Source organism: Ranitomeya imitator, chromosome 4 (assembly GCF_032444005.1).
Source record: "Ranitomeya imitator isolate aRanImi1 chromosome 4, aRanImi1.pri, whole genome shotgun sequence".
Lineage (NCBI taxonomy): Eukaryota > Metazoa > Chordata > Amphibia > Anura > Dendrobatidae > Ranitomeya > Ranitomeya imitator.
In genome coordinates, this window is record NC_091285.1 from 182,665,967 (window position 1) to 182,687,176 (window position 21,210).

A 21,210-nucleotide genomic window follows, 5' to 3' on the forward strand; every position below is an offset into this window, starting at 1 on the left:
TTTTTTTATTGGGTTTATAAATTTTCCCTGGAACAAAAAAAAAAAAGTGGTAGATTAATATTGGCCTCTGTGCTTGTGTGCCAGTCCTGAGCGTGCCATCTCTCTCACAAATAGTGGGCCATAGAAAGCCTATTTATTTATTTTTTTTGGTTTTATAAATTCTCCCTGAAAAAAAAAAAGGGAGATTAATATTGGCCTTTGGGCTTGTGTGCCAGTCCTAAGCGTGCCATCTCTCTCTCTCAGATAGTGGGCCATAGAAAGCCTATTTATTTTATTTTTTTATTGGGTTTATAAATTTTCCCTGGAACAAAAAAAAAAAAAGTGGGAGATTAATATTGGCCTCTGGGCTTGTGTGCCAGTCCTGAGCGTGCCATCTCTCTCACAAATAGTGGGCCATAGAAAGCCTATTTATGTTTTTGGTTGATTTGGGTTCTAAATTCTACCTGAAAAAATCACTACATCAATCAGTGGGAGATAAATATTGGCCTCTGGGCTTGTGTGCCACTCCTGACTCCTGTGTGCGTCATCTCTCACTCAGTGGGCCATAGAAAGCCTTTTTTTGTTTTATTTGTTTTCTAAATTCTCCCTGAAAAAATCATTTTATTTTATTTGGTTTCTAAATTCTTCCTGAAAAAATCATTTTATTCTATTTTTTTTTTTTCCTAAAGTCTCCCTGAAAAAAAAACAAACAAAAACAAATCAGTGGGAGATTAATATTGCCCTTTCTGCTTGTGTGCCAGTCTTGACTCCTGGGTGTGCCATCTCTCTCTCTCTCTCTCCAATTGTGGGCCATAGAAAGCCTTTTTTTGTTTTATTTGTTTTCTAAATTCTCCCTGAAAAAATCATTTTATTTTATTTGGTTTCTAAATTCTTCCTGAAAAAATCATTTTATTCTATTATTTTTTTTTCCTAAAGTCTCCCTGAAAAAAAAACAAACAAAAACAAATCAGTGGGAGATTAATATTGCCCTTTCTGCTTGTGTGCCAGTCTTGACTCCTGGGTGTGCCATCTCTCTCTCTCTCTCTCTCTCCAATTGTGGGCCATAGAAAGCCTATTATTTTTTTAGCTTGATTTGGGTTCCAAAATCTACCTGAAAAAATCACTACATCAATCAGTGGGAGATAAATATTGGCCTCTGGGCTTGTGTGCCACTCCTGACTCCTGTGTGCGTCATCTCTCACTCAGTGGCCCATAGAAAGCCTTTTTTTGTTTTGTTTTCTAAATTCTCCCTGAAAAAATCATTTTATTTTATTTGGTTTCTAAATTCTTCCTGAAAAAATCATTTCATTCTATTATTTTTTTTTCCTAAAGTCTCCCTGAAAAAAAAAAAAAAATCAAATCAGTGGGAGATTAATATTTACATTTGTGCTTCAGTGACAGTCCTGCGTGTGTGGCATCTCTCTCATTTGTTGCCACCAACAACAGAGTGTGTAACATTGTGCCTGATTTTCGTTGTGGTCTCACTCACCTATAAAGGGGTAGCTAAATCATACTGAAGTTATAGCTCACCGTGTAAGTTGTGTGACAGCAACAAATACCGTTAGTTTGTTTACGTTTTTAAAACAATGAGGAAGTCTGGTGGAAGAGGTCGTGGCCGGGGGCGTTCATTGTCAGCTGGTAATGAGGGTAGTGGTAGTGGTGGAGCATCAGCTGGTCGTGGGAAAAAAAATATTGCACCTAAGTCTGGAGCTGTGGAGCCAGGTTCGTCGTCTGGCTACACAAGGCCTCGAACGCTCCCTTTTCTGGGAGTAGGAAAACCGCTTTTAAAGCCGGAGCAGCAAGAGCAAGTTTTGGCTTATCTTGCTGACTCAGCCTTTAGCTCTTTTGCCTCCTCTCGTGAAACTGGTAAATGTCAAAGCAGCGCGTCGTTAGTGGATGTTCACGGTCAGGGACAAGTCGCTTCCTTGTCCTCTTCAGCAAAAACAACAACAGAGAAGAATGCAGCAGGCGACACAACGGGTTACTCCATGGAGCTCTTTACACATACCGTCCCTGGCTTACAAAGTGAAGCAGTTAACAGTCCATGCCCATTAGAAGTTGAATCTGACATGGAGTGCACTGATGCACAGCCACAGCCAGACTACTATGCTGGTCCTTTGACCCAGACCACAACATTGCCCTCGCAGGGTAATGATCAAGAATCAGACCCTGATGAGACTATGTTGCCCCATCACGAACGCTATACCACCGACCGACACGGTGACACAGACGAAGTTGCACACGAGCTACAAGAAGAGGTAATAGATGACCCAGTTCTTGACCCCGATTGGCAGCCATTGGGGGAACAGGGTGCAGGCGGCAGCAGTTCTGAAGCGGAGGAGGAGGGGCCGCAGCAGGCATCAACATCGCAACAGGTTCCATCTGCCGGGCCCGTATCTTGCCCAAAACGCGTGGCAAAGCCAAAACCTGTTGGAGGACAGCGTGGCCATCCGGTTAAAGCTCAGTCTGCAATGCCTGAAAAGGTATCCGATGCTAGAAAGAGTGCAGTCTGGCATTTTTTTAAACAACATCCAATTGATCAGCGCAAAGTCATCTGTCAAAAATGTTCAACTACCTTAAGCAGAGGACAGAATCTGAAAAGTCTCAATACAAGTTGCATGCATAGACATTTAACCACCATGCATTTGCAAGCCTGGACTAACTACCAAACGTCCCTTAAGGTTGTAGCACCCTCGGCCAATGAAGCTAGTCAGCAACGCAACATCCCTTCCGGCAGTGTAGGGCCACCATTTTCCGCACCACCTGCAGTATCTGTGCAGGTTTCTTTGCCAGGCCAAAGCAGTCAGGGTCAGGGAATCACCAGTTTCGTAGTAGGAAACACTGCATCTAGGGCACCGGCGGCAACAATACCATCTCCCACCGTCTCTCAGTCTGCCATGTCCACCGGCACCCCCGCTAGTTCCACGATCTCCAGCTCTCCAGTCCAGCTCACCCTACATGAGACTATGGTTAGAAAAAGGAAGTACTTAGCCTCGCATCCGCGTACACAGGGTTTGAACGCCCACATAGCTAGACTAATCTCGTTAGAGATGATGCCCTACCGGTTAGTTGAAAGCGAAGCTTTCAAAGCCCTGATGGACTACGCTGTACCACGCTACGAGCTACCCAGTCGACACTTTTTTCCAGAAAAGCCATCCCAGCCCTCCACCAGCATGTTAAAGAGCGCATCGTCCATGCACTCAGGCAATCTGTGAGCACAAAGGTGCACCTGACAACAGATGCATGGACCAGTAGGCATGGCCAGGGACGTTACGTGTCCATCACGGCACACTGGGTGAATGTTGTGGATGCAGGGTCCACAGGGGACAGCAAGTTTGGGACAGTTCTGCCTAGCCCACGGTCTAGGAAACAGTTGGCTGTAGCCGTTCGCACCCCCTCCTCCTCCTCTTCGTCCTCCTGCAGAAGCGAGAGCTCGTCCACAGACCGCAGTCGCACAACCACTCCATCCGCAGCTGCCACTGTTGTACACCAGGTCTCCCATTATGGGGCAGCTACTGGCAAACGTCAGCAGGCTGTATTGGCAATGAAGTGTTTGGGCAACAACAGACACACCGCGGAAGTTCTGTCCGAGTTCTTGCAGAAAGAAACGCAGTCGTGGCTGGGCACTGTAGATCTTGAGGCAGGCAAGGTAGTGAGTGATAACGGAAGGAATTTCATGGCTGCCATCTCCCTTTCCCAACTGAAACACATTCCTTGCCTGGCTCACACCTTAAACCTGGTGGTGCAGTGCTTCCTGAAAAGTTATCCGGGGTTATCCGACCTGCTCCTCAAAGTGCGTGGACTTTGCTCACATATCCGCCGTTCGCCCGTACACTCCAGCCGTATGCAGACCTATCAGCGTTCTTTGAACCTTCCCCAGCATCGCCTAATCATAGACGTTGCAACAAGGTGGAACTCAACACTGCACATGCTTCAGAGACTGTGCGAACAGAGGCGGGCTGTTATGTTTTTGTGGGAGGATACACATACACGGGCAGGCAGTAGGATGGCAGACATGGAGTTGTCAGGTGTGCAGTGGTCGAAGATTCAAGACATGTGTCAAGTCCTTCAGTGTTTTGAGGAATGCACACGGTTGGTTAGTGCAGACAACGCCATAATAAGCATGAGCATCCCCCTAATGCGTCTGCTGATGCAAAGTTTGACGCACATAAAGGATCAGGCGTCTGCAGCTGAGGAAGAGGAAAGCCTTGATGACAGTCAGCCATTGTCTGGCCAGGGCAGTGTACAGGACGAGGTAGTGGGCGAAGAGGAGGAGGATGATGGGGATGATTATATTTTTAATGAGGAAGCTTTTCCGGGGCCACTGGAAATTGGTGGCGCGGCAAGGCCGGGTTCTGGTTTTTGGAGGGACACAAGTGACGTGGATTTGCCTGAAACTGCCCCTCAACCAAGCACAACCGCAGATTTGAGAACTGGAACTTTGGCCCACATGGCGGATTATGCCTTACGTATCCTCAAAAGGGACACACGCATAACTAAAATGATGAACGATGACGATTACTGGTTGGTCTGCCTCCTTGATCCTCGCTATAAAGGCAAATTGCAAAATATAATGCCACATGAGAACTTGGAACTAATATTAGCAACCAAACAATCAACTCTTGTTGACCGTTTGCTTCTGGCATTCCCTGCACACAGCGCCCGTGATCGTTCTCACACGAGCTGCAGGGGCCAGCAGACCAGAGGAGTTAGAGGGGCAGAAATCAGAAGTGGCGTTGGCCAGAGGGGTTTTCTGACCAGGTTGTGGAGTGATTTTGCTATGACCGCAGACAGGACAGGTACTGCAGCATCAATTCAAAGTGACAGGAGACAACATTTGTCCAGTATGGTTACAAACTATTTTTCATCCCTTATCGATGTTCTCCCTCAACCGTCATTCCCATTTGATTACTGGGCATCAAAATTAGACACCTGGCCAGAATTGGCAGAATATGCATTGCAGGAGCTTGCTTGCCCGGCAGCTAGTGTCCTATCAGAAAGAGTATTCAGTGCTGCAGGTTCAATACTAACAGAAAAAAGGACTCGTCTGGCTACCCAAAATGTAGATGATCTAACCTTCATTAAAATGAACCACAACTGGATTTCGAAATCTTTTGCCCCACCTTGCCCGGCTGACACCTAGCTTTCCTATGAAAAGGTCTTGCCTGTGGACTATTCTGAATGCCTTTCCCAATCTCGTAATTTTCTGCACCTGATTGTCCAGCATACGACATGTTTACACCTCACTAAATGGCCAAACTCCCCACACGGGGCCGTGGTATCGACACTTGGCGACAGCACCCGTGAGAGTGCTGTTTGTCTGAAGAGGTGGGTGTGCCCGCTTTTGGTCGACGGCACTGCCACTGGGTCCCTCCTAGTACAATAAAGTGTCTCTGGCGGTGGTGGTGCGCACCCAACGTCAGACACAGCGTTGTAATATGAGGGGCCCTGGGCCTGTACCGCCGGCCACAAGACAGTTCCCCCCCCCCAGCTCAAACAGTGCTCTACCACTTGCAAAATTATCTCACAGCTCCACCAATGTTTAGTCTATGCGCTGACATCCTTCAATGCCTGCCACTGACAATACCATTGTATTGACATTTTTGTTATGTTAGGCCTTCGAAGCCTGTCTGCTGTCACTCCTTCCACTATGCCTCCACTGACCACACCACTGCTGCCCGTGTACCCCTGGAACCAATTTAAAATTGCCTACAGCCATGTGTTATTATTTTAGGCCTTCGATGCCTGTCTGCGGTCACTCCTTCCACTAGGCCTCCACTGACCACACCACTGCTGCCCGTGTACCCCTGGAACCAATTTAAAATTGCCTACAGCCATGTGTTATTATTTTAGGCCTTCGATGCCTGTCTGCGGTCACTCCTTCCACTAGGCCTCCACTGACCACACCACTGCTGCCCGTGTACCACTGGAACCAATTTAAAATTGCCTACAGCCATGTGTTATTATTTTAGGCCTTCGATGCCTGTCTGCGGTCACTCCTTCCACTATGCCTCCACTGACCACACCACTGCTGCCCGTGTACCCCTGGAACCAATTTAAAATTGCCTACAGCCATGTGTTATTATTTTAGGCCTTCGATGCCTGTCTGCGGTCACTCCTTCCACTAGGCCTCCACTGACCACACCACTGCTGCCCGTGTACCCCTGGAACAAATTTAAAATTGCCTACAGCCATGTGTTATTATTTTAGGCCTTTGATGCCTGTCTGCGGTCACTCCTTCCACTCGGCCTCCACTGACCACACCACTGCTGCCCGTGTACCCCTGGAACCAATTTAAAATTGCCTACAGCCATGTGTTATTATTTTAGGCCTTCGATGCCTGTCTGCGGTCACTCCTTACAATATGCCTCCACTGACCACACCACTGCTGCCCGTGTACCCCTGGAACCAATTTAAAATTGCCTACAGCCAGCCCAATTTTTTTATTTTAGGCCTTCGAGGCCTGTCTGCGGTCACTCCTTCCACTAGGCCTCCACTTACCACACCACTGCTGCCCGTGTACCCCTGGAACCAATTTAAAATTGCCTACAGCCAGCCCAATTTTTTTATTTTAGGCCTTCGATGCCTGTCTGCGGTCCGTTCTTTCTACTACTACTACAGTGACCAGGCCACTGCTGCCCGTGTTCCCCTGGAACCAATTTAAAATTGCCAACAGCAATGTGTTATTATGTTAGGCCTTCGAAGCCTGTCTGCGGTCACTCCTTCCACTATGCCTCCACTGACCACACCACTGCTGCCCGTGTACCCCTGGAACCAATTTTACAGTGTCTACAGCCTAATTTTGTTATGTTAGGCCTACTACGCCTGTCTGCGGTCCCTCCTTCCAATACTCGTCCACTGACCACACCACTGCTGCCCGTGGACCCCTGGAACCTATTTTTAATTGCATAGAGCATCCTTTTTTTTAATAGTAGGCGTACAAAGTCTGTCTGCGGTCCACTATTGAAATTGTCCTCCACTGCCCAGAGCACTGCTGCTTGTGTACCCCTGTAACTTTTTTAACCCAAAAATGTGGCTCACTGCAGCTTAAGTCCTACTACCTGTGTCTGTCTGCGCCACTCAATTCAGCTGTGTTCCTTTGAAAAAAGCTGAGCGTCAATAGTCTTGTGTTCAGCCTCTAGGAATTTTAAAACTGCATTGGGGGTACAACTTTGGTAGGGCCTACTAACAGTGTCTGCCTACCCAAGGTGTGCCCCAGGTTTCCTCGCCATTGCTTCGATCTTAATGCTCTCGTTTAGTAGTTGTTGGAAACTACACTGCATTAGGCCTACAAATTGGGTATGGGGTGTAGAGAGATGGTGTGTTCCACTCCAAGGTGTTCTCCAGGTTGCCTTTCCTGAGCTTCGATCTTCCGGCTCTCGTTTAGTAGTTGTTGGAAACTACGCTGCATTACGCCTACAAATTGGGTATGGGGTGTAGAGAGATGGTGTGTTCCACTCCAAGGTGTTCCCCAGGTTTCGTCCACATTGCTTCGGTCTTCCGACTCTCGTTTAGTAGTTGTAGAAAACTACACTGCATTAGGCCTACAAATTGGGTATGGGGTGTAGAGAGATGGTGTGTTCCACTCCAAGGTGTTCTCCAGGTTGCCTTTCCTGAGCTTCGATCTTCCGGCTCTCGTTTAGTAGTTCTTGGAAACTACACTGCATTAGGCCTACAAATTGGGTATGGGGTGTAGAGAGATGGTGTGTTCCACTCCAAGGTGTTCTCCAGGTTACCTTTCCTGAGCTCCGATCTTCCGGCTCTCGTTTAGTAGTTCTTGGAAACTACACTGCATTAGGCCTACAAATTGGGTATGGGGTGTAGAGAGATGGTGTGTTCCACTCCAAGGTGTTCTCCAGGTTACCTTTCCTGAGCTCCGATCTTCCGGCTCTCGTTTAGTAGTTCTTGGAAACTACACTGCATTAGGCCTACAAATTGGGTATGGGGTGTAGAGAGATGGTGTGTTCCACTCCAAGGTGTTCTACAGGTTGCCTTTCCTGAGCTTCGATCTTCCGGCTCTCGTTTAGTAGTTCTTGGAAACTACACTGCATTAGGCCTACAAATTGGGTATGGGGTGTAGAGAGATGGTGTGTTCCACTCCAAGGTGTTCTCCAGGTTACCTTTCCTGAGCTCCGATCTTCCGGCTCTCGTTTAGTAGTTCTTGGAAACTACACTGCATTAGGCCTACAAATTGGGTATGGGGTGTAGAGAGATGGTGTGTTCCACTCCAAGGTGTTCTACAGGTTGCCTTTCCTGAGCTTCGATCTTCCGGCTCTCGTTTAGTAGTTCTTGGAAACTACACTGCATTAGGCCTACAAATTGGGTATGGGGTGTAGAGAGATGGTGTGTTCCACTCCAAGGTGTTCTCCAGGTTGCCTTTCCTGAGCTTCGATCTTCCGGCTCTCGTTTAGTAGTTCTTGGAAACTACACTGCATTAGGCCTACAAATTGGGTATGGGGTGTAGAGAGATGGTGTGTTCCACTCCAAGGTGTTCTCCAGGTTGCCTTTCCTGAGCTTCGATCTTCTGGCTCTCGTTTAGTAGTTGTTGGAAACTACGCTGCATTAGGCCTACAAATTGGGTATGGGGTGTAGAGAGATGGTGTGTTACACTCCAAGGTGTTCTCCAGGTTGCCTTTCCTGAACTTCTATCTTCAGGCTCTCATTAAATTGTGGTTAAACGGAACAACTGCATTTGGCGTACTAGTTGGTTTGGGGCCTACTATCGGTGTCTGCCACTCCTTGCTGTTCTCCTGGTTTCCTGTCCTGAAATTCCATTTTCAGGCTCTCGTTAAGTAGTTGTTAATGTTGGACTGCATTTGGCCTACTAGTTGGGTTGGGGCCTACTATCGGTGTCTGCCACTCCTTGCTGTTCTCCTCCACTGAACAAAGCTGTGCCGCCTGTTTACTACGGTTGCCAATTTTGAACTGCATTTCGACTACTTACTGATTTGGGCCTACTCTCTGTGTCAGCCTCTCATTCCAGTTGTCCTCCACTGCAATGCCCCCTGGTTAGTCCTGTGTTACCAATTTTGAACTGCATTTAGCCAACTTTATTCTTTGGGCCTATATCTGTGTTTCCTCCTCATCCTGCCCATTGCCCAGCCAGTGATAGATGAGTCTGCTGGTACATTGACCCATAACGCAAAATTCCCCGTGCACGCTACACAGCAAGATTGTGACCCTGCTGAAAGTCAGGTTCCTCTTCCCACATACCATACCACCTTACACGGGCACAAAGAGGAAGGTGCAGATGAAAGTGCAGGTTCCTTCATCAGGTGGGGGGAGGAATACTAGTTGGCGACGTCACTGGCACAGGGCCTCTCATAGTACGCAAAAGTGTTGCTGCCGATGGGAGGCGACCCCGCCGTGCAAACACACCGCTGTACTTTGAGGGGCCCTGTGCCTGTGCCAATGCCAACGAGTGGGCCCCCCCTGCTTGCTCAGGATCACAGCACTTGCAAAGTTGAAAAACTTACCTCTCCCTGCTCCACTGCCGTGACGTGGTCCAGATTTACTGGGCCCACTAATTACTTGAACCAGCCCTACCCCCCACAACTTTAGCCAAATGACCCCCAATTTCAAATGCCTTCCAATTATTATAAGGTAAATTACGATTGACAAGCTTCTTTAACAAGAATGGATGTTTTTGCCATTAAAATGGGCAGTGTAGGTGTTTTCCTGGCCTCCACTCACTGCCGACTATGCTCCCCCATTGACTTGCATTGGGTTTCGTGTTTCGGGCGATACCCGACTTTTCGCGATAATCGGCCGATTCCACTCGACTCGACTTCTAAGATAGTCGGGTTTCGCGAAACACGGCTCGACTCTAAAAAGGTCAAGGTCGCTCAACCCTAAACGTGACCATGTGTCACATATGTTGCAGAGCAGCAAGATCCACACCCCTTAAATATGTTTCCCTTAAAGAGACAGAAAGAAATGACATGATTATCAAAATAATCTCGGCCTTAATAGTTTACAGCCCTGGGTACTCCATGTCTCACAGCTTCAAAATGGTTCAAGGAGACATTAACAAAGCATAGACATTCTCTCATATATGGCAGTGCAACAAAATTTAACACTTTAAATCGATTTAATCCAGATATATCTAACATATTCATAACTTATCCTGTAATTTACATGGCGTGTTTTTGATCTATGTGAAAAAAATCACAGCATGCTTTAGTCTGGACCGATTTATATACCAAACTAGGGCATCTAAATAGTGGGCAGATCCCATATAGATCTATACACATAGCCAGTCACAGCCTCAATTTTGAGGATTAAGTGGTCCAAAAAATTCAGCGGCCATGTGAACGTTGCCTAAGAGGAAGTTGCATGTGAACAAGGAGGCCACTTACATATCACTTTCTCAATCAGACCTCATTCATGTACATGTTCCATCGTTGTTTTTCACAGATAGGACATGTACCCATTATATGACAGAATTACCCGTATGAAAGGAAACAGATTTTTGGGAAAAGAACTCATAAAATGGCACACAAAAGTGATGGTCATATGAAACCCACAGAGTATGTGTATATATGACAACAAAGGTACCAGTAGCGCTTCAGATTTCACAGAGTCCTGCAGCAGAAAAAATACAGAGCCACTCTCCTGTATCTATAACTGTACTAAACATAAAAACAAATTATCTGCGCTGGATCCTCTTACTCCATAACCTCACAGACTAAGTGTCTGTGAACTATTAAGATAGGGATAATGAAAAAAAAAAAATATATATATACCCATTCAATATCAATAAAATAACAAAATAACAATAAAATAGAAACCAAACTAGTTGGTATACGTAAATGCATGAACCCCTATGCGGAAAAACACAGTCGATATATGTAGCACAAATCAGGTAATAGTGCACAGATAGCTAATTCCTCATTAATGCAGGAACGTCCGGTGTTACCTTATGATATGTACCCAATAGTGTCCGGAACTTTCATGGATAGATCTTTTTGTGCGGTCCCGGTGTCCTTTATAGTAGAGTCCACAGGTGAGTGTTCACGTGGGTGTGTTGCAGGTGCTGCCCCGGCCGGTGGCAAGAGCACCATGCATTCACCCACTTCACAGGACGGAGGAGCGCTAGTAGATTCAGCCGCTAGGTGCAGATGCAAGACCTTACGTGACGTCACGATCACGTGGAAACACACGTGACTGGCTACGGATAGCGCAGGAAGTCCACTTTTCCTTTCCTACGCGTTTCGGAATATAGCGTATTCCTTCCTCAGGGATGTGTATATATGTGTGTGTGTGTGTGTGTGTGTGTATATATGTATATATATATATATATATATATATATATATATATATGTATATATGTATATATGTATATATATATATATATATATATATATATATATATATATATATATATATATATATATATATATATATATATATATATATATATAATATACGTATATGTATGTATGTTCTTCAATACAAAAAGTGAAACTCCTATATTATATAGCCATTACAGAGTGATCCACTTCAAGTGTTTATTTCTGTTAATGTTGATGATTATGGCTTGCAGCCAATGAAAACCCAAAAGTCATTATCTTAGTAAATTAGAATAATTAACAAAAAACACTAGTGTATGGAGTAGCGGCGCTCGTGGGATGGATATGGATAGCTGCGGGTACTGCTCCTCACCACACAGGAGAAAAAAGGAGCTATAGGCAGTGAAAAATATTTTTTACAATATTTGTACCTGTGCTTAACCTTTAAAGTACTTTAGTCAACATTCACAATGGGTGGTTACCTGTTTGGTGAGAGGATTGTTGTTGAGTGCTGTATCCAAGCATATTAATGGAAAGTTGAGTGGAAGGAGAAAGTGTGGTAGAAAAAGGTGCAAAAGGAATCTGGATAACCTCAGCCTTGAAAGATTTGTTTAGAAAAGGCCATTAAAAAATTTGGGGGAGATTCACAAGAAGTGGACTGCTGCTGGAGTCATTGCTTCAAGAGCCAACACACAGATATATTCAGGACATGGGCTATAAGTGTCGCATTCCTTGTGTCAAGCCACTCCTGGCCAATATGCAACGCCATAAGCGTCTTACCTGGGCCACGGAGAAAAAGAACTGGACTATTGATCAGTGGTCCAAGGTGTTGTTTTCAGATGAAAGTAAATTTTGCATTTCATTTGGAAATCAAGGTCTCAGAGTCTGGAGGAAGAGTGGAGGTGCACACAATCCAAGCTGCTTGAGGTCTAGTATGAAGTTTCCACAATCAGTGATGGTTTGGGGAGCTATGTCATCTGCTGATGTTGGTCCACTGTGTTTTATCAAGACCAAAGTCAGCGCAGCCGTCTGCCATGAAATTTTAGAGCACTTCATGCTTCCCTCTGCCGACAAGCTTTTTGCAAATGGAAATTTAAATCTCCAGCAGGACTTGGCACCTGTCCACACTGCCAAAAATACCAATACCTGGTTTAAAACTAACAGTATCACTGTGCTTGATTGGCCAGCAAACTTTCCTGACCTTTACCTGATAGAGAATCTATGAGGTATTGTCAAGAGGGAGATGAGAGACACCAGACCCAACAATGCAGACGAGCCGAAGGCTACCATCAAAAAAACCTGGGCTTCCATAACACCTCAGCAGTGCCACAGGCTTTTTGCCTCCATGCCACGCCGTATTGATGCAGTAATTGATGCAAAAGGAGCCCTGACTAAGTATTGAGAGTACTTACTGAACATGCATTTCAGTAGGCCAACAGTTCAGATTTTAAAATCATTTTTCAGGCTGGTATTATAAAGTATTCTAATTTACTGAGATAATGACTATGGGGATTTCATTGGCTGTAAGCCATAATCATCAACATTAACAGAAATAAATACTTGAAAGAGTCATTACAAAGAGAGTGATCTATCTAATATATAAGTTTAACTTTTTGTATTGAAGAACTGAAATAACTTAACTTTTTGATGATATTCTAATTATGTGAGAAGCACCTGTACTTATAAGTATGTAATGTTGCTTGTTAGTGTCTCCGCCGCCCCAATGCACGTTTTGATATGTCTTCATCAGGAAGCGTTATTTTTTTACATTATTTTAATTATTGAAAGAAAAAATATTTTAAAGGATATATAGTCTATGGGTTTCTTTTGACCCTCACTTTTGTATAACATGTACTCATTATAGTCTGTGGGGCTGTTCACATGTCTGTTTTTTTTTCCTATAAACATAAGGATGAATGACCTCAGGGAGATCAAAACATCCAACACCGCGGAGACACCGTCACATGTTTCTCAACGCAGTGATCCAGAACACTGCCTCCATCCCTTATGGGAAATATGCAAATGCATGTAGAAAAGCCACGGAGACACCATCACGTGTTTTCTCAACACAAGCAATAAATAGCCAGGTCTTTCACCGGGAAGGAACAACCACGGGAAGGGCAGCATCCAAAAAGGAAAACCACCTATGCCAAAACATGGTATCCATCCACAGACAGCTGTTTTGGGGTATTTGCCCCTCATCAGTGTGGAGTAGGAGTTTTTTTCCTAGACTGAGTGTCCACAAACAAGGCGTGTCCATATTGGATCCTATCAAACTCACCTAGTAGGTCTGTGAAACAAAAGAGTACATGGACGCCATCTATGTGTCATCTGAGTGCTATCAGTTTGAGGCTACGTAACCAGGAGTGGGTGATAAATACAGAAGTGGTGACGTGTTTCTATTATACTTTTCCTCTGATTCTTCCACTCCTGATTTTGGCTTATACATACTAATATAAAATACTGACACTGTGCGCGCCACTGAAGAGCAATGAATACTCACTGCTCTCTGCGTGCACAGTCCCGGCGTGCAGAGCAGTGAGTATTCCGGCAAGTATGATCTGCTAGTGAGCAGCGCATGACATCTCTGCCATGCACTGCTTACAAGCATAATGCAGCTGCTGGCACCAGAGCAGGATGCTGCGAGGGAGCGCTGGGAAGGTAAATGTAATTTTTTTTAAAATGTTTTCTGATGGGGCCATGCATAGCAAGATGGGGGTGGGGGCCAGTCATACCAGAATAGGGATGGTGCCATGTATACTAGGAGGAGATGTGGGCTCTGCATACCAGGATAAGGATGGGGCCATGTGTACTAGAGCGAGATGGGGGCCCTGCATACCAGGATGTGGGTGGGGACAATAATATCAGAATAAGGATGGAGCCATGTATACTAGGAGGAGATGGGGAGCCCTGCATACCAGAATGAAGATGGAGCCATGCATACTAGGATGAGATGGGGGCCATGTGAAGCGATGGCCGGGGACCACCACGGTGCAGGAAGACTACCGTACACAAGATGAGGTGCAAACAACAAAGGGTAGACTTATTGGAAGGCAAGGAATGAAGTGGATGAGGAAGATGCAAACATGGGTGTGCAATGGCAAAAGATTATTTACAAGAGTTAATTATTTAGCTTGTCCGTAAAATAGCACGGTACTCCAACTATTACAGAATCAACATACGTCACACAAGTAAATGTAAACAATAAGCAAATAATTATGCTATTCTATGTATAACCTCCCTGGCCTTTACTAAGCAGGCCTCACGGCTGCTGTGTACTGACTATTGAAGCCTACACTAGGCCCTAACGTGCACAAAACAGGAACAAACTCACGGTGATGTTGGGGACTCAGATCCAGTCTCAAGGGGCCCCCAACAGTCTAGTACGGTGGTGCGCACGGCTTTCTGCCAGCTCCGTAAAACGTGGTCTTCTCCTTGTTTCTGGGTCCTGGAGGTGCTCCTGGAAACTGTAAATCCTTTTCTCGGTATCTTCGTGGCTTCTCAAACTCACAAAGGACAGCCACTCTCGCTGCACCCAGAAAAGTCTGTCAACTATCGCAAGTCCACTCTGTTACAGGCTGTGGGTCCTCTCTTGCAGAAAACCGCACAAAGTTCTCTCTGCGGAAGCTTCAGCTCACAAACGCTGTACAGGCTCCACCCCCACCCTCTGCACAGTCCAGCTCATTCACACAGTCTATTGCAGGGGAGAAGCAGAACATTCCATCACACCAGACAAGGGGGTGCAGTCTCTTAAAGTGACAGCGTGTTCCTTACTGTCCATAACAGCACCACCCTCTTACACATGCATACCAGGATGGGGGTGGGGGTCAATCATACCAGAATAGGGATGGGGCCATGTATACTAGGAGGAGATGTGGGCCCTGCATACCAGGATAAGGATGGGGCCATGCATACTAGGACGAGATGGAGGCCATGCATACCAGGATGGGGTGTTGGCCAATCATACCAGAATAGGAATGGGGCCATGTATACTAGGAGGAGATGTGGGCCCTGCATACCAGGATAGGGATGGGGCCATGCATACCAGGATGGGATGGGGGCCCTGCATACTAGGACGAGATGGGGGCCCTGCATACTACGATAGTGATGAGGGCGATCATTCTTGCCAGGGTAGGGATGAGGGTGCCATGTGTATCAGGATGGGGATAAGGGGACCATATATACCAAGATAGGGGATATTAAGTACAGAATTGACCACATTTTTGTTTCAATTTTTTTTTCCTAATTTCGTCCTCTAAAACCTAGGTGTGTCTTTTAGCCCAAAAATATGGTTTATGGTTCTCTATATATTTTAAAAAATTGTGATGTGCACTTTTCTTCAGTCCCTATAGTCTGATGCTGATAAATAAAATGAGTGACCACTTGCCACATAATTAAAACATTTCTATTATTATTAATAATGATTATTCATTTTTTCTAGCTGTTTTTAATACCATACGATACATATACCTTGCCTTATGTTTTGATATTGTAATTAGAGGTTTGTTTGTTTTTCAGGTCCTTTGACGACATGGATACTCCCGATCCATCAGGAAGTGATGGAATATATGAAAATATCTCACCTTGTGAAGAGCCTATATACGATGAGGTGGATGGTTTGAGAATTGTTCAACCTGCTGTTGAAGAGCTGATTTCCTCGGAATTGTCTTATGTTACATATCTGCGTCTTCTAACTTCAGAAATTAAGCCTAAACTGGAGAAGGTGTGTGTGTTCCCCTTTTGTCTTCATATTAAACTTGTAAATTTATTGCAGTGAGGAAACAGGAATCGGAGAAATCAACATCTCTGGTAATGAAAAATATGGCATGTTCACATCCAAAATGGCCGATCCTTGCTTTCTAGATATCTGTTATGGAGGGACATTCATGAGACCTGTATACATTAGACAATCTAATGTATTGATATCAGCATGTTTGGCCAAATGTGTATGACCAATTATAACTAACGTGATGCTCCATTTGTTAAAGGAGCCGCTCATTCAACATGGAATTACAGAGCGTTCCACTTCTGGTTGACTTTTCACATATCTGAGATAACATTTTAGTTTTGAGAATCTGGACCACTCAGTTCATCAAAACCAGAGGTCCATAACACTCAGTCTCGCTCTGTTATGAAATGTTCCCTGAAGTCTATGGGAGTTTATAGATTTAATCTGTGTATTGTGGCTCGAATTCCATTCATTGATTTCTGATAACTGATGACTGATCTCCCTGCTTTTACAGAATGGTCCTACGAAATGTAAAGAATTTTAGTTCTGATATTATGCAAGTTATGTCTTGCAGAACCAAATAAACTATCTTGTATGTACCACCTAAGAGAGGTTGCCATTGTATCTGTAGAAGAGTTTATAGCCTGGGATTTAGCCCTGGTCATGTTTCAAGGCCCACCGGTCACCAGGTTTTTACTACCCCCAACTGCAAGCAGCATAATGTAGGAGCAGATACCCTGATTCCAGTGATGTAGTATTTACTGGGCTACTTCTAACATTCTGATAAAATAACTGTTTTATCCGCTGCGGATCTAGCAGTTCTCTGAATGCTGAGCTCTGTATAATCCAGCCTACACCACTGATTGGCAGCTTTCTCTGTATACTGTGCATAACTGACAGTCACTGGTGGGGTCCAAGTTATACAGAGCTCATGAATATGCTTGACTACCTGGCAGCAGGTTAACTAGTCTTCTGATGATAATCTGCTGCTGATAAAGCACATTTTTTGAAAACTACACTAAGCAGCTCAGTAAGTGACATATCACTGGATTCAGGGTCTCTTAAATTATGCTACACTTAGATTAGGTGGCAAAAACCTTTAAAGAGATAGATATAACTACCTTTATTATGTCGTATTTGTAGGCTAGGCTCTTCAAGGAGAACCTGTTTACCTCTGATTGTAGCATAATATTAGGTTATCATTGATAATTTAATATAGATATGTGTGTACAAATGTAAGTATATGCATAGGTATATGACAAATTTTTGACTTAAACGATTTAGGAGAGTCTTCAGAAAGAGTCCTCAGCGATTGTTATTCTTTAACACACAGAGAAAAATATTTCTTTGTAAATTTTTGTTGGAATTCCCCTAGAAGTAACGCTCCATGTTTAGACCAATTATTCCAAAACAAATGGAAAATAATGAAGTCTGTGTTCTGTCAGATCCCTGATATCGATGTGATAGGTCTTTTCTCCAATCTGGATGAAATCCTTATAGTCCATGAATCATTTCTGCGTGAACTGAAACAAACAGAAAATGACCAGCCAAACCAGCTTACTCGTATTGGTAAGTAGCAGAATGAAATCCTTCAATATATTGGAGAACTCGTATTAATTAATGGACATTCTCCGCATCCATTCTGATTTTTTTTTTTTCAGGAAGTCTATTTCAGGAATTCAGCAAAGATATGGAAACTGTGTACACTGTGTATTGTTATACATATAGCAGAGCTACATCGCTGCTGCAACACTACCAAGGGATACATGTAGCTGAACTAATCCGAGATGCACTGAGTTCCAAATCGTGAGTATATCTACAGCTCAAGTATCATTCTGGTTGTATGCCTGTTCCTTATAATGTAGGCAGAGGTGTTGTGTCTGATGATGGGGTATACCATGTACTCCTCATTTGGTACAGTGGAAAAGTTAAGTTTCAGCTCACCCCCATCAGCAAATCCATGAGAGTCCACAGGAACATCCGAGCAAGGAAAACGCCACCGCCCAACGTCCTCTGCTGAGTAAGTAAGAAAAAAATCCAGCTCCGGAGTAAAAGTCATCAAGTTTATTTCCACAAATTTAAAATTCGGAAAAAGCTGCTTGCAAGTAGCTGCACAACTATTCCAGAAAAGAAGCCATAAGTTAGCTGAACGCGTTTCGAGCACGCATGGTGCTCTTTGTCCACAGCATGTAAGTCTTTAATACTTTACTGGATTCATAAACTATGTGACCTGATGGCTCCTGTTAGGTAATACAAGACTTCTGCGGTAAAAACTGGCATATTTCCTTTAAGCATTGCTGCTTCTCAACAGATCTTTCCTGCAAAGTGACACTAACAGACAATCACAGTATTTTTCTGTGAAATACTATAAGGCACTGCTCAATTTACTAACAGAATTATTCCCAAAAGAAAAAAGTTATCCTCTATCCATGTGTGAATAAATATATAATTGTAGGAGAAAATATAACAGCAGTAAAGTTAGATTTAGTTGACAGAATGACAAACTGTATTTGTATTGTATTGTATTTGTATTGCAAAAACAAAGGGGCTTTTGCTGGCCGTGTGAATCATGGCACCTCAGCTCCCATACTCTAAAGGTACCGTCACACTTAGCAACTTTCCAACGATCACGACCAGCGATACGACCTGGCCGTGATCGTTGGAAAGTCGTAGTGTGGTCGCTGGAGAGCTGTCACACAGACAGCTTTCCAGCGACCAACGATGCCGAAGTCCCCGGGTAACCAGGGTAAATATCGGGTTACTAAGTGCAGGGCCGCGCTTACTAACCCGATGTTTACCCTGGTTACTAGGGTTGAGCGAAACGGGTCGAACATTTTCAAAAGTCGCCGACTTTTGGCTAAGTCGGGGTTTCATGAAACCCGATCCGACCCCTGTGCGGGGTCGGCCATGCGGTACGCGACTTTCGTGCCAAAGTCGCGTTTCAATGACGCGAAAAGCGCCATTTCTCAGCCAATGAAGGTAAACGCAGAGTGTGGGCAGCGTGATGACATAGGTCCTGGTCCCCACCATCTTAGAGAAGGGCATTGCAGTGATTGGCTTGCTGTCTGCAACGTCACAGGGGCTATAAAGAGGCGTTCCCGCCGACCGCCATCTTACTGCTGCTGATCTGAGCTTAGGGAGAGGTTGCTGCCGCTTTGTCAGAAGCAGGGATAGCGTTAGGCAGGGTCCATTAACCACAAAACCGCTTGTGCTGCAGCGATTTGCACTGTCCAACACCACCCTCGGTGTGCAGGGACAGTGGAAGTTTTTTTTTTTTTTTTTTCCCCTCAGCGCTGTAGCTCATTGGGCTGCCCTAGAAGGCTCCCTGATAGCTGCATTGCTGTGTGTACGCCGCTGTGCAAACCAACTGCTTTTTTCAAAGCACAAATCCTCTTGTTCCTTCCTTTCTGCACAGCTATCTTTTTTGTTTGTCCACACTTTTTATTTCATTTGTGCATCAGTCCACTCCTTATTGCTGCCTGCCATACCTGGCTGAGATTACTGCAGGCAGGGAGATAGTAGCTGCCTGCCATACCTGGCTGAGATTACTGCAGGCAGGGAGATAGTAATTGTAGGACATTCCCTGTTTTTTTTTTTTTTTTTTTTTTTGGTGGGAGATTAAGATTGGCAATTTGGCATTTCTGCTAGAGTGCCATCCCTGTGTGTGCCATCTCTCTCACATAGTGGGCCATAGAAAGCCTTTTCATTTTTCTGTATTTTTTTTTGTGGGGTGTATAAATTCTCCCTGATAAAAATACAGTGGGAGATTAATATTGGCCTTTGGGCTTGTGTGCCAGTCCTGAGTGTGCCATCTCTCTCACAAATAGTGGGCCATAGAAAGCCTATTTTATTTTTTTTGGGGTTTTATAAATTCTCCCTGAAAAAAAGGGAGATTAATATTGGCCTCTGGGCTTGTGTGCCAGTCCTGAGCGTGCCATCTGTGCCAGCCCTGAGCGTGCCATCTCTCTCACAAATAGTGGGCCATAGAAAGCCTATTTAATTTTTTTTTTGGTTTTATAAATTCTCCCTGAAAAAAAGGGAGATTAATATTGGCCTCTGGGCTTGTGTGCCAGTTGTGAGCGTGCCATCTGTGCCAGTCCTGAGCGTGCCATCTCTCTCACAAATAGTGGGCCATAGAAAGCCTATTTAATTTTTTTTTTGGTTTTATAAATTTTACCTGAAAAAAGGGAGATTAATATTGGCCTCTGGGCTTGTGTGCCAGTTGTGAGCGTGCCATCTGTGCCAGTCCTGAGCGTGCCATCTCTCTCACAAATAGTGGGCCATAGAAAGCCTATTTAATTTTTTTTTTGGTTTTATAAATTTTCCCTGAAAAAAGGGAGATTAATATTGGCCTCTGGGCTTGTGTGCCAGTTGTGAGCGTGCCATCTGTGCCAGTCCTGAGCGTGCCATCTCTCTCACAAATAGTGGGCCATAGAAAGCCTATTTAATTTTTTTTTTGGTTTTATAAATTTTCCCTGAAAAAAGGGAGATTAATATTGGCCTCTGGGCTTGTGTGCCAGTTGTGAGCGTGCCATCTGTGCCAGTCCTGAGCGTGCCATCTCTCTCACAAATAGTGGGCCATAGAAAGCCTATTTAAATATTTTTTTGGTTTTATAAATTCTCCCAGAAAAAAAGGGAGATTAATATTGGCCTCTGGGCTTCTGTGCCAGTCCTGAGCGTGCCATCTGTGCCAGTCCTGAGCGTCCCATCTCTCTCACAAATAGTGGGCCATAGAAAGCCTATTTTTTTTTTTGGGGGGGTTTTAGAAATTCTCCCTGGAAAAAAAAAGGGAGATTAATATTGCCCTTTGGGCTTGTGTGCCAGTACTAAGCGTTCCATCTCTCTCTCTCTCTCTTAGTCAGTGGGCCATAGAACGCCTATTTTTGGTTTTATTTGTTTTCTAAATTCTCCCTGAAAAAATCATTTTATTTTATTTGGTTTCTAAATTCTTCCTGATAAAATCATATTTTTTTTATTTTTTTTTTTTTCTAAAGTCTCCCTGAAAAAAAAAAAAAAAAAACAACCAAAAAAAACAGTGGGAGATTAATATTGGCCTTTCTGCTTGTGTGCCAGTCTTGACTCCTGGGTGTGCCATATCTCTCTCTCTCTCTCTCTCTCTCTCTCCAATTGTGGTCCATAGAAAGCCTATATTTTTTTTCCTTGATTTGGGTTCCAAAATCTACCAGAGAAAATAACTCCATCAATCATTGG

The 21,210-nt window shown here is 44.4% G+C and overlaps 1 protein-coding gene across 1 annotated transcript in view; it reads left to right on the forward strand.

Moving 5' to 3' along the window:
* ARHGEF37 (Rho guanine nucleotide exchange factor 37) overlaps positions 1–21,210 on the forward strand; it is a 138,060-nt gene that overhangs the window by 64,767 nt on the left and 52,083 nt on the right. Inside the window, exons 4-6 of the mRNA XM_069764153.1 lie at positions 15,789–15,993; positions 17,445–17,568; positions 17,661–17,805. Coding sequence (XP_069620254.1) covers positions 15,789–15,993; positions 17,445–17,568; positions 17,661–17,805 — 474 coding nt within the window. The remainder of the gene's footprint in view (positions 1–15,788; positions 15,994–17,444; positions 17,569–17,660; positions 17,806–21,210) is intronic.